The sequence below is a fragment of the Castor canadensis genome, chromosome 5 (assembly GCF_047511655.1).
Source record: "Castor canadensis chromosome 5, mCasCan1.hap1v2, whole genome shotgun sequence".
NCBI lineage: Eukaryota > Metazoa > Chordata > Mammalia > Rodentia > Castoridae > Castor > Castor canadensis.
In genome coordinates, this window is record NC_133390.1 from 13,674,411 (window position 1) to 13,687,475 (window position 13,065).

At 36.0% G+C, this 13,065-nt stretch overlaps 1 protein-coding gene across 1 annotated transcript; it reads left to right on the top strand.

The window, feature by feature from the left end:
- Positions 1-11,668: 11,668 nt before the first annotated feature.
- Positions 11,669-12,738, top strand: LOC109676268 (keratin-associated protein 13-1-like). Its single transcript, XM_074072349.1, has one exon. The coding sequence runs from the start codon at positions 11,732-11,734 to the stop codon at positions 12,416-12,418; it is 687 nt and encodes a 228-aa protein (XP_073928450.1). The 5' UTR covers positions 11,669-11,731; the 3' UTR covers positions 12,419-12,738.
- Positions 12,739-13,065: the final 327 nt, after the last annotated feature.

The window sequence follows — 13,065 nt, forward strand, 5'->3', positions numbered from 1 at the left end:
TCTGTGTTCTATGGATATTGCAAGGTGAAGAGGTGTTATTGGTTGTTTGTATTCTCCAGCTTATAACCCAAATTTGAAAAATCCTTTAGCTTCAACAATTTTAGGGTGATTTTCTATAGTCTATTACTACACTGGGGAGAACACGAAAAATAGTCAAAATACATTTAGCACATCTTCCAGAGTTGCAAACTGCACTCTGGGAGAATAATGTGGAAATGTTCTTTTAATAAGTTGTCAACACATGGAAAGGAATGGTTCATACAGCAAACCACCTTTTACTGAAAGCATGGAATGGAATTCTACCTCAGTAGCTTTTTCATTTTCAGATTATCCGCAGGGAAGGAATATTGCTACAAATTCTAAATTGGCCTACCTTTTGCTTCCTACTACCTATCATTTGTCAAGTGGCTTAGTACCGCACCTGGGATATTCTCATTCCCTTCATTTCGTCCTGTTTTATGAAAAGTTTTAAGTGCCAAATACTGTAATAATGAAAATTGCCATCTGCCTCATGCATTTGCTCCTCAGTTTTCATTACCTTTATTTTGTGGTTTGAAAATTATACAAAGTAGCTAGATGTGGCGGCACCTGAAATCTCAGCACTCCACTGAGGAGGCAGAGAAAGGAGGATCATGAGTTCCATACCTGTCTCAACTTATTCACATAAGTCTTGCATTATAAAGTGAGGGCTTTTAATTTTTTTGTATTGGTACTGGGGTTTGAATTCAGGGACTCATGCTTGCTAGGCTTGTGAAGCAGATGCTCTATACTTGATCCACTCTGCCAGCCCTATAAAGTGAGAGCTTTTAGACTCTGAATTCCTTAAAGAAACTATGCCTCAGACACCTTTGTTCTTCTGAGCACAGCCTCCTTGAGGTATGATACAATTATCATATTTTTGTCAAATATTGTTCACAATATTTGTATATTTTCAGTGAGCAGATTTTGGTTGGCATTACTGAGATTATGATTGGACATCAGAATTTCAAAAATAATCAACTGTTGCTTTCTCAAGTATGGGTGAAAATTTTGTTTTCCAAAGTTTAGTTGTAGTTAAATTAGTATATTTTCATTTACCAAATCTTTATGTATTGTTATATTAGATCAGAATAAAACAGGCAAAAAATGCACAAACTTTCCTCAAAAGAGGTTTTTTTTTTGCCTGTTGAAACACTTACCTGGAGAAACCCTTTATAATCACAGCAGCATATAAAGGGAACCACTAAAAAGTCATAACACTAACATTGAAAAAGAGTGCCACCTGTCATCCATTAGCTCACCATTCTGAGTTAGAGTTCCTCTTCCTGATATTAACAGTATCAATCGTTACTCTACCATGATTTGTTTTCCAAACAGTTCAATGATTGTTAATGATTTTGAACCCGAAGTGAATGAGTACCATGAGTTAAACTCTTTACCTAGTTACCTTTAAAGTCTTTCCAACATGGATAGAGAATGCAGGCACATCTCTCTGAGGCTGGTCAAATCATGTAGAGCTGAGATTGTCTTGACTTTGAATAGGCATATGATTCCTGAATAGTTGGGATCTTTTTAAGTTTGATTATTAGCAATGATTCCTTCCCCAAATGCATATACACTAGGACAGTTCTTGTGATCTGTAGGGAGTCTGTGAGGATCAAGCTCATCGAAAAGATGGAGGAGTCTGGGATGCTGGGTCTATTAACTAACTGACATTCAAAATACACCTGTGTTTGTTCCTATGCTGTTTTCCAGATAAGAGGATTGTTGACCATCAGAAAATTCACTCTGCATTCCCAATTTGACTTCACCTATTGCACCTATTGCATCTACTTGGCTTTTGTGCTTTGGAAGATTAAAGCATTTAGAATATATATTTGCTTGCATATTAATCTGTCTGTGAGAGTGAACTCATTTAAACTGCCTAAACATGTGAATTCAAAAGAAAGAATATTCATTTCTAAACATTCAACTTTAGCATTATTAGCTGTTAGTTTTATGCATATTATGGAACCTTTCAAAAATTCAATTTCCTGAAATGTTAAAAAAAGACAATGATAGTACTTACATCATAGGGTTGCATGAGGAAAAATGATAAGATATGTGCTACAAATAGAAGAGCTCCTTGAATGTAGAAAGCACTATAAATGTTAACTATATTACATTATAAATGTATGCAACTTATTACACAAAATTAATGCTCATGGATGCCTTGACCTAAGTCCCTGACTGGGTGAGTAATAAATATATTCTTTTATGTATCCTACAACTGAATATTCATTTTCTCATTTCTCAAACATTTTAAATGTCCACTAAAAAAATATATCCATTCTTTCCAAAACGCCATAAGTATGTATATAAATGTTCAATCTACTTTATTTTATATTTATATTTTTAGCTTGGATGTAATTTAGTGCTTTTTCTAATCCATTCCATTAGTGCCTTTTCTATACATTTTTTAATGTCTTTCATCCTGCAATCTCTCTGTGTAGTTCCAGCTCTGTCCCTCACCAGAGTCTGCTCTTCTTTAAGAGCACATTGTTATATTTAGGTCTATCTTAGATGCAATGCACTCTCACATGGTATGAAAATGTGACTACTTGTAACATTGCTTTGGCATTTTTTATTTGTTCATCAATTTTCAATGTGCTTGAAGAAAATAATTTGGTATTTGCTTTATTGCTTATAAACACAGCCTCTGAGGAGACATTAAAAATTTATACTCTATAAACTTAATAGCAGAATACTTTTTTAAGTATCAGGGTTGGAATTTCCATCTTTTTAGCTAATATAATTTAAGTCCACTTATAAGAGGGATTCATACTCATCTGGTGGTGAATAGAGCCAAGAAGAATTATTTTTCCATAAAACACATTTGATTTCTATGACTATCATGACCTTAAAATGATATCATTGCCTTTTATGCACAGTTTATATCACACGTACAGTATTAGTTATTACTGGATGCAAACGCATGTTTTATAATATGGCAAGCCACATTAAGAATGACTAAGAAGTGAGTCTTAATAAAATACAATAATTTAAGCAAGAAGAAAGAAAACAGCTCTACCTCTGCATTCCATAAGAGATCCTCTCAGTCACAACTAAGCTGGAAATAATGTTCAACTGCTTTGAGCTTGCAACAGTGATCTGAAGTCCAAGAGAGAACAATAAACTGGCTTTTGGTTATGAAATGCAAGTATGCATATTCATGATAATGTGAATCTATTAAACTGCAATTAGGCAACACACTAAAGACATGTTCTTATGCAAATTACAATGCAGACAGATATTAAAGTTGGCTATCAAAAACAGCACACCAGCAGCATGACAGCACATAAGCCTCTACGCCAGCAGGGGACACTCAAACACTCTCTGACCTTGAGGACTATGAACCAGATATAGTAGCCTCACATTACAGTTGCTACTTGGAAATGTTTCTTCCTGTCACTTCTCAGTCCAGCTACTTCATCTAACCCACCAATCTCTGTTCTTCCAGATTCCACCAAGATTAGTCTGTCTGTAATGACTTCTAAAGAGATGTGATGAAGCCATCAGGCAAAGGGTTCTACACTATAAATTCAGTGAATTCCAATCTCTGCCATGTAGATACAGTGGTTCTCAAAATGTGAGTTACATCCCAGTTTGTTGCCACCCAAACTGTATCTCTACTAGGAACAGCCTGTCAAAAATCTGCATGTCTGGCTTCTACAAACCAGATACACAAATAAGAAATTTTGCTTTCTACCGCACTCTTTTTGTTCTACAATATCACAGAAATATTGCCATTTAATAGACTAGCCTTTTACAGACTTTGAACATAAACAGTTTTTTCTTGACTTCTTAGTTATTAGCTTGCTGTGTTTGCATTTTAATACGACAAATTTCTATTGGTATGGCTTTGGTTGTTGATTATTTAAAGAGCAATCTATACAACCAGAGCAAAGGCAGCACATTTGTACGAGCAAGAAAAATCCTATTCTATAAAATACCTTCTAATGAAAGAAATATTATTTATTACACAAAATATTAATAAAATTCAAAATAATTCACAGAATATAAAGGACCTGCAACATTATTCAGCTTTGTATAGCAGTTTACAGGTCTTTTAGAATAAAAAATGATTGAATTTAAAGAACAATGACATACTTTAATCTAAAGTCACTTATCTTGTGTCTATGTACGTCTCATTTAGAAGAGACAGATTGGGCCATATCTCCTTTAGAGATTGGTACATCTTTTAGTTATGTCCTCATTCTCATCAACCACCATAGTGCTTACACTTCAATCAGTGTTTGGCAAATTGACTTGAAAGGGAACTCTAGCTTTCAAATACCATGTGAACATATTGAAAATTTGGACAGAATGGTTCAGTTTAACAAGTGTTTATTAGCATCAACTATTTATCAGGCACTATTAAAAGTATGTCAATTTCCACATTTAAAGATACACAGACACACACACACACACACACACACACACACACAATCTCTGATACTAACAAGTAATAACTTGCTTAATATTCAGTGGGGACATCTTATTTGACCTCCTTCCAACACTGGATACTTTTGAACACTTTCTTTTATTTCTGACATGTTTTCAATTCAACTTTGTTACTTCACTGGTTATTCCTTCTCTATCTTTTCTGGATTCTTTTCTTGTGCCAATTAAGTATAAGATTGTTTTAAGCTGTCATCTTAGATCCCCTTCCCATTTCATTCTATATATACTGCCTAATTTGGTAACCTTTTCTCCAAGAGATACTTGAGTATTATGGTCAAGAATAGTGTTCACTGAATCATATTACCTGGGTTTGAAATCCAGGGCTAACTCTTACTCCTATGTGATTTTCCAGTTCATTCTTCATACTGAACCATGGACATTTTTTTCTGAGAGGTAAATTTGATCTAGCTATCTCTCCATTGATATCTCTAAATGTGTTCTCATTGCTATAGATCCACATTCCATTTTTGAAGCCAATGAGACTAGACAAGTTTTAGAATCCAGAGATTTTCAAACCCTAGAAAAATCATAGAACATAAGAACTATACATTTTATATAATGATCCAAATAGTATCTGAGGTAATATCCACTAATTAAAAATATTGATCTTTTTCAGATCTACAAAATAAAGATATGTGTATTGAGCAGGAAAAAAAAAGTATGGAGTCTCCAGGCATGAGAAGCTGGAGGTATGATTATAGAATATTTTGCATATCATACTTAGGAAATTAATTGGAGTTTGCAAAGACCAACAGTGGCTTTTAGAAAACCTATTCTGAGAAATGTGGAGGAAACACAGTTGAAATAAGTGCGTGCAAAGGCTTGGGGCACACTGAAGACCACCTTCAATGACAGAAGTAAAAGAGCTAAATTAAAGCAAGACAAGAATGCTGCCAAGAAATAAAAGATTCTAATATGCTTTAGAGAAAAAAATCTCAAGTAGGTTATCCTAGATAGGTGTTGGATTTGGATGTGAGGAAGAGAAGGTCATAGTTATCTTCCAGGGATCTTGTTTTTACAATTGTATAGATGGCACACTGTAACTAAGATAGGATGCAAAGAAATAGAAGATGCAAAGAAATAGAAGCAGGTCTGGGCCAGGTGGTTCTGAAAATGAGGACAGTTGAGATTCTGCTGGGTTTACAGTTATAAAATATCCAAGCTGATATTGTGAAACAGCAAAGAAGTGTTAGGAGATATTTAATGATGATAAATCCAGTAATTTCCTAATTTACCATTAAGTATTTCTTGGGCAACATCTATTAACTTTGAGTTCTCTTGAGCTGAGGAGTCAGTGTTGAATAAAAAATACTCCATCTCAATGATTACAGTTCAGAGATATATTGCTTAAAGAGTAGCCCATAGACCAGGATGAATCAGTGAAGATATCAAATTTGATTTCATTAAGCTGAAATATTTAATCATGCAAGGCTTTGTAATATAAGAATCAATGTGTTCATTTACATGTTAAGATACAGTATTTTTCTCTTGGCTGGTAGATAAACTATTATGGATTGGTTTGTTTGAGTGGCACAGCTCTAGAAGACAAGAAAAAAGAAACATTTTAAAATGACAGGATTAAGTACAGGGATGAGAAGAATTCACAATAGGGGAACCTAATTTATTCTGGGATGTGATGACTAGAAAGTAAGAAAAGGCTTAATTATTTTAGTATAGATGATGAAAGAACATTGAAGGAAGAGAGAATAGCATGTCCTGGCTTATCATAACAAAAAGCTTGAGAGAGTTTATGTGGAACAGAGGCCAGTGTGCTTGTGAGAGAGGAAAAGAGTACTGTATGAAGATGAAGTTAGAACTGGCAGAGACATGATGTCACAACCTTGCAGTCTATCTAGATTTGTCTTTTATATCAAGTGTACTAGAAAACAATCAGGAAGTTTAAGAAGAGTAATATGACCAATTTCTTATTTTAAGAAGATCAATCAGGTAGGAATATAGTGAAAAGATTGGAGGAGACAATTTTTAAGAAAATCAGGCAGTCTTGGAATGCTTCTCAGTAATCCTAACAAAGACAAGAGTTTACATTGGGTTGGAGCAACAGTTCTCCAGAGTTGACTTGGCCACTCCCTACCCCCAGATAATTTTTGGAAATGAGATTCTCAACTGTCATAGTGTAAAGGGAGATGTGTACTACTGGCACCTAGTGTGTAGAAGCCAAAGGTGCTGTTAAATATCTTGCAGCATATAGGATAGCGCCCCACAATAAAGACTTAAACAGCCCAACATGCCCAAGTTGCCAGGGCTGAAAAACCCTGGAGTGAGGCATTGCAGTGAATATATTTTGGATAGATTTGGAAGATAGAATGGACAGTATTCAAGATGATTGCATAAGTCATAAGATTTCTGAGTTTCCGGAGTTCAACTATGTAAATGTAAATGTTATTTATTGAGATGAAAGAATGACCAGGCAGGCATGGTGGTTCATATCTGTAATCACAGAATTTGAGATGTGGGAACGATAATAGTAAGATCCTGTACTATAAGAGACCTCAGGGACAGAACGAGAGAGAGAGAGAGAGAGACAGAGAGACAGAGAGAGAAAGAGAGAGAGAGAAGGGGCCAGGATCCCAATACACCCTTTATACCCTTCAAAGACATGATCCCAGTAACCTACTTCCTCTAACTAAGACCCACCTCCTAAAATTTCCAACTCCTTGGTCTCCTTGGAGACCAAGTCTTCAGCAAAAGAACTTTTGGGGGAACATTCTGGATCCAAGCTATAACATATTTCTTGTATGGAGACAATATGTCTAGTGTTCATCACCAAGTCTTAAGGTACGTTATAGATAGGAACTTCACCAAAGCTATCAAGGAATTAGGTGAAAATCAGATAGAAAGCTAAGACTTTGATGTCATGGAAGAGCACATTCCAAGATTAAGGACACAGTCACCTGTATTGATGTGGTGAAATGGTCACATACCACCGTCCTAAAAATGCAGCATTGAGGCCACTGTTGCCCATCCAGAGACTTAAACAGAAACATGCAGTTACTGGAAAGTGAGAGAGTTAAGAAGCTAATTGCACAACTCTTTAGAGAATTCTGAGTTTAAAAAGTAAGAAATATTTTTTATATCATGGAGAAAATGACACTTTTAAAAATTTGGTGGCAGACAAAGGTTAGTAATGTTTATAAGCCTGAGAGAAAAGAATTAGAATGTCTGAGAATTAAGTAATTAGGAAAGAAGTAATTGAGGAAGTCTCCAAAGGATATTTGGCTTAGCATAGGGAAGGAGAACAGATAACCAGAATTAAGCACTGAAATTTGTGAAAAAAAATGTGAATAAAAAACAACCTACTGATGTAGTCAAAGTGAGAAAGATAAAACATTTCAAATGAGATTCAAAGTGATAAACCAGAGAAACCCACTGACAAGAACATAAACAAATGTAAGGTGTGTAATAGAGGGTTCTGTTTGTGGAAACATAAAGTGAAGAGAAAACAAATTTCTCTTAAGAAGGAATGAATTGGACTGGAGAGCCAGAGACCTGTATCCCAATTCTGATCACATAGCTTTATGCAGCATAGTATAGTTTTCTCATATGAAAAATTATTTTTCTATTACAGTTCCTTCAACAATATCACAAACACATCACAAAACATTAGTCTGAAATATGTGAAAGTACTTTCAGGTCAATACTGCCCACAAATGAGAAACATGAGGCAATGCAATGTATTTTGACAAAATGTCTTAATTTACTAAAGGTATAAGCAAAATATTTTACCTTTCTCAAGGTTTGTGTGCACACACACACACACACACACATATATATATATATATATTTTCACATTTGCATTCATAGCAAGTATAAATTGTTGACTTTCTCAGAGGGAATGTAAACAAACAAAAATCATACCTCTTTTTGCAAGAATGGAGAACAGGAAGGTAAAAGAGATCCTGTAATTAATGGCGCCAGTAGGAGAGCAGCGGATATAAAGAAAGGGTATAGGAGGCTGAATGTGGTGGAACTATTATGTACTCATGTATATAAATGGAAAAATGAGACCCATTAAAGTATTGTAGGATAAAGGAGAATGATGGAGGGGGTGAACTCAACTATGATATAGTGTAAGCACTTTTGTAAATTTCACAATGGACTCCCAGTATAGCAATAATATAAAAAAGAAAAAGAAGTGACTATATTTAGGAGACTTTAAACCTATTGTTTTTCCTTAAGTGAAATACAGGGAAATTTTTAATTTTTAAAAAATTATAGTTGTACGCATTTTTAGAATCATATTAAAAGCTCCAAGTTTTTCAAAATTATAGTGTAAATTAGTTGAGAGAAGATTAGCTATAGTAGTCTGTTCGACATTTTTGTAAAATAGCAAAACTGGTATGCCTGCAGAAAGGGAGGAAATCTAGTTAGAACAATCTGACTTGACACTCTCAAGTGATTTCCCTAAGTCACTACTTAGGAAAACCATTACATGGCTGGCCGTGATGGAGAATTTGAGTTAAAGGAAGTATCTGCCAGGTGTGTGGCACTAGCATCTGTAACATGACCAATATAGTACTGCAATGTAAGATCATAGTCAGGCTTCTAGCCAAGCTGACTGACCATCTCTTTCCAGTTATGGTTTCCTCTGGTCCCTTTGCTTTGTGTAATGTAGACAAGCACCGTTGCTCACACACCAGGACTATAAACATTGCTCAAAAAGTTGCTCCCACTAAAACTCTAATTTGTCTTTATATTTACCTTCTGGGTGCATTGCTAGTTTAACATCCTTCACTGTGGATTATGGTTCATTTAGAGATGATATTTAATTATGAAAATGTTCATAATTAACATTATGAACATCTCATTAACATTTCATTAGAGATTACTTTGAAAGATAAAGAAACTGTTTCTATATGCATGGATTTCTTTAGGACAAAAGTTAAAAATAGTTAAAGATTTTATATATGCTTTCATTTCATTAATAGTAGTTGGCACCCAATATGTGCCAGATGTTGGTTTAAAGAAAAAGACTAAGCACTGCAGCTAACTTTGCTGAACTTCCGTGTCCTGTACTCATCCTCACATATGTCACTGTCTATAAACTGAAGCTCTTGCTACTCATCCCAGATGGATTTCAAAAGAAATCCTTTACAATTCCTCCATTATGCAGATGTACACATTCACACCCAAATGGACTGAGTGTCCTGTCTCTATTGGAGTAAAGCTATGTGAGGTGAATATCTGTCAGAAATGAGGGGCTTGCTTTTGCCTGTGAAGGATGAGAATGATGTAGGGTAGTGGGGAAAAAAAATGAATAGTACATTTAGTAGAAATTTGAAAGCAAACAACAGGCAGAATATTCCATTGGTAGCTGAATAAATACTATAGATTAGAAAAAAGTCATCTAGAACATAGACTGTAAAGATCAAATCATATAAATAGCTTTTTGCTCTTCAATTTCTGAAGAGTGTCAAAAAGCAGAAGTTGGATATGATAAGAGGTAGGACATTGTTAATTCCAGTACTTTTCTTTATATTATTGATATTTTATAGTGATGAGGATAATTTTAACTACTTAACATGAAAATAAATTTTATGCTTCTTTGTCTTTCTAGAAGAATGAGCAAAAGGGAAGCTCAGCGGGGAGTGAAATGAATCACTCTCTAAGGTGTCAAATTTCTCGCTCCCAACTGAGTTGGCAAAGGTTAACATGTTATTAAAATTCAAGATTTTGTTAATGTATTTCATTGGTAGTCAATTCACTAATGGTATATCAGTTTTTAGCAGCTATTCCCGGTTTAGTCAGAAGTGTTTGCCAAAGAATTCTCTGCCTTACATGGAAAAAGAATTCAATTGCTCTGTGTAGGGTAAAACATGAGTTGTTTAAGGGTGACAATGTAAATGAAAGGGCAAATAGAACATAGTTAACAAACATCTCCATGGTAACTTTGAATTCTAAAAAACAAAAGTGATTAAGAAACTGTGTCTTCAGTGGCTTTATTTGGGGACTATGCAAAAGGGGTACAAGTACTCCAGTAGATAAATCAGATGAAATACAAACATCATCAGCTGGAAATGTTTTTTCACTTGATTATTGAACTGTTCATGTGTCAAGGGATGATCAAAATGGAGTAAAATTGTTTAGGGGCACTTACAATGGAGTTGGGAAGCCATTGTTAATCAGGTGTCAGGCAGTCCACAACTGAACCTATGAACTAAGCTGCCTGCGTGTATGCACCCAAATGTGTTGATCTTTGGACTGGCCACAACAAGCTATGGACTGCGTGGCTTCTTAACCTCTGCCAACCCAAACCCTTCTCCCAAACTGCCCAGAGACTTTTGACAGCACGAATCATAACTCCTGATTAATAAGTGATAAAATTTCCAATCTCTCTTGCAATTTGAAGTTGTAAATACAGTCACCATCCAGTAAAACCTTGGAACCCATTTCCAAGACTGCTTGAATCAGCATTTTCCCAGATTGCAGTCCTAATTAGCCCCAAATAAATGTAATTTTCTTTGTTCACAGTGAGGTTCATTGTGTTCTTGATCAACATACATTTTTGGAATCAGAAAGAACAAGCTTCTCAAATTATCAACACATAACTGTGGTTTGTCCTTGGTATATGGACAGACACATGGACAGTGACATGGGATCAATAACTTCTTTGATCTATTATCTGGATGTTATATAACTTCTCCAGGCCTCCATGACCTCATTCCTAAATTCTCATGTCATAAAAATTGTTATAATTTTATCTCATAAGATTGTTGCAAAGATTAATTCATACCACATACCACACTTTTAATATATTCATTTCATAAATGTTTAAAAAATCACATGTAAATAATTAGTGGGTAAGTATTGATGGGTATTAGAAATGTGTTGGTGGTGAGAATTACACACTCATGATCAAAATACCAATAGTCAGAATTACACACTCATGATAAAAGACCAATAGTCAAACTCAATGAAGAGGGGAACACTATATGTATCATGACCAGTGTTTTAAAACCAAACCACACCTTCTTTCTGGGAAAATAGAGAAGCAGAGTGGTTGCTGTAAATTAGTGATTAAACCACAGTTAAGACACATGAAATGGTTCAATTACAATTATAGCATAGGTTAATGAGTCATTGCATGAAACACATGAACAAAAATGGGCAGGGTCTCTGAACTGCATCACACCCAGCAGAGTAGGGGTATATAAACATCACTAGGAGGAGGCAGGGACATTAGAGCTGACATTTTCACTGTAACTCAGCTGTGCTCACACCTCCTCTCAACATGTCCTACAACTGTTGCTCTGGAAGCTTCTCCTCCTGCTCCCATGGGGGCCTCCTGCCCTACTCAGGCTCCTCTTGTGGCTCTTCCTACCCCAGCAACCAGGTCCACAGAACTAACCTCTGCTTGCCAAGTACCTGCTATCTGGGCTCCTTTCTCCAGAGTGGCCTTCAGGAGACTGTCCACAGACCCGTCAGATGCCAGACATCCAATGTGGTTTCTAGCCCCTGCCACATGTCCTCCTCTTTTGGGAGTCACCTGCAGTATCTAGGCCCTTCCTATGGATCCTCCCACAACAACTGTGTCCGAAGCACTAACTTCTGTTCTCCCAGACCTTGCCATCTGGGCTCTTCTCTCCACAGTGGCTGTCAGGACACCATCCACAGACCCATCAGATGTCAGACATCCTACGTGGTGTCCAGACCCTGCCACACACCCTGCCACCGCCCCAGGATCTCCACACTTTGTGATCCTCGCCAGACGAATTCTGGATCTCTGGGTTGTGGATCCAGCAGCTGCTCTCGCCCAGTGAGCTGTGGATCCAGTGGCCTCAGACCCCTGGGTTACAGACCCCAGGGTTTCTCTTCCCTGGGCTGTGGATCTGGATTATACCACCCATCCTACTTGCCTTCTAGTGCCTGCCAGTCTTCTTGTTACAGGCCAACCTGTGGAACTGGATCTGGGTTCTGATCTGATCATCTTACTAAATGTCTACTCTTTTTGATCTATCTCATCTGTGTCTCTATTCCTAACCTTTATTGTCTTCATTATTTACAGTAAGACTTACCCTTGTATCCTCTGAATACTATGTTCTCACTTCTGTAATCCCAAATACTGGCTGGCAGACTTCATCTGAAAATCTCTGTAATTAGTATAGTGTACTAACTGAAAGTCTAAAGACTGCAATAGAATAGAATTTGTATTGGAATTTCTTCCCAAACTCTATGGAAACTCAAATTTTAATCTAATAAATCTTTCAGTTGGTAATATCCAAATGTGTTTGTCTTTTGACTCAGGTTTTGGTTCTGAAGTATTAAAGGCATTATTATTAAAGGAAAAATGTATAAGAACACACATTTTAAAATCATATGAAGTTGGGGACTTGAACAAATGTTTAAGGGACTCAGATATTTTTCTTCCTCAATCAACTGGTTATGTAATATATCATTTGAATATATAGACTTTCATTAGTTAAGTCTAAGATGCAGGAATTAAATTGATTCCTCATAAAATGTGGACGTTCAAATCTATGCCAATAGGTGTAATGTAGCAGACTGGTTGATAGTTTTATTAGGAATGCAGAGAACAAAAGAGATATTCAGATTCATCTGGCCATG

Excerpts from the sequence above, each read along its gene's own strand:
- LOC109676268 (XM_074072349.1), top strand. The coding sequence starts at position 11,732 with ATGTCCTACAACTGTTGCTCTGGAAGCTTCTCCTCCTGCTCCCATGGG.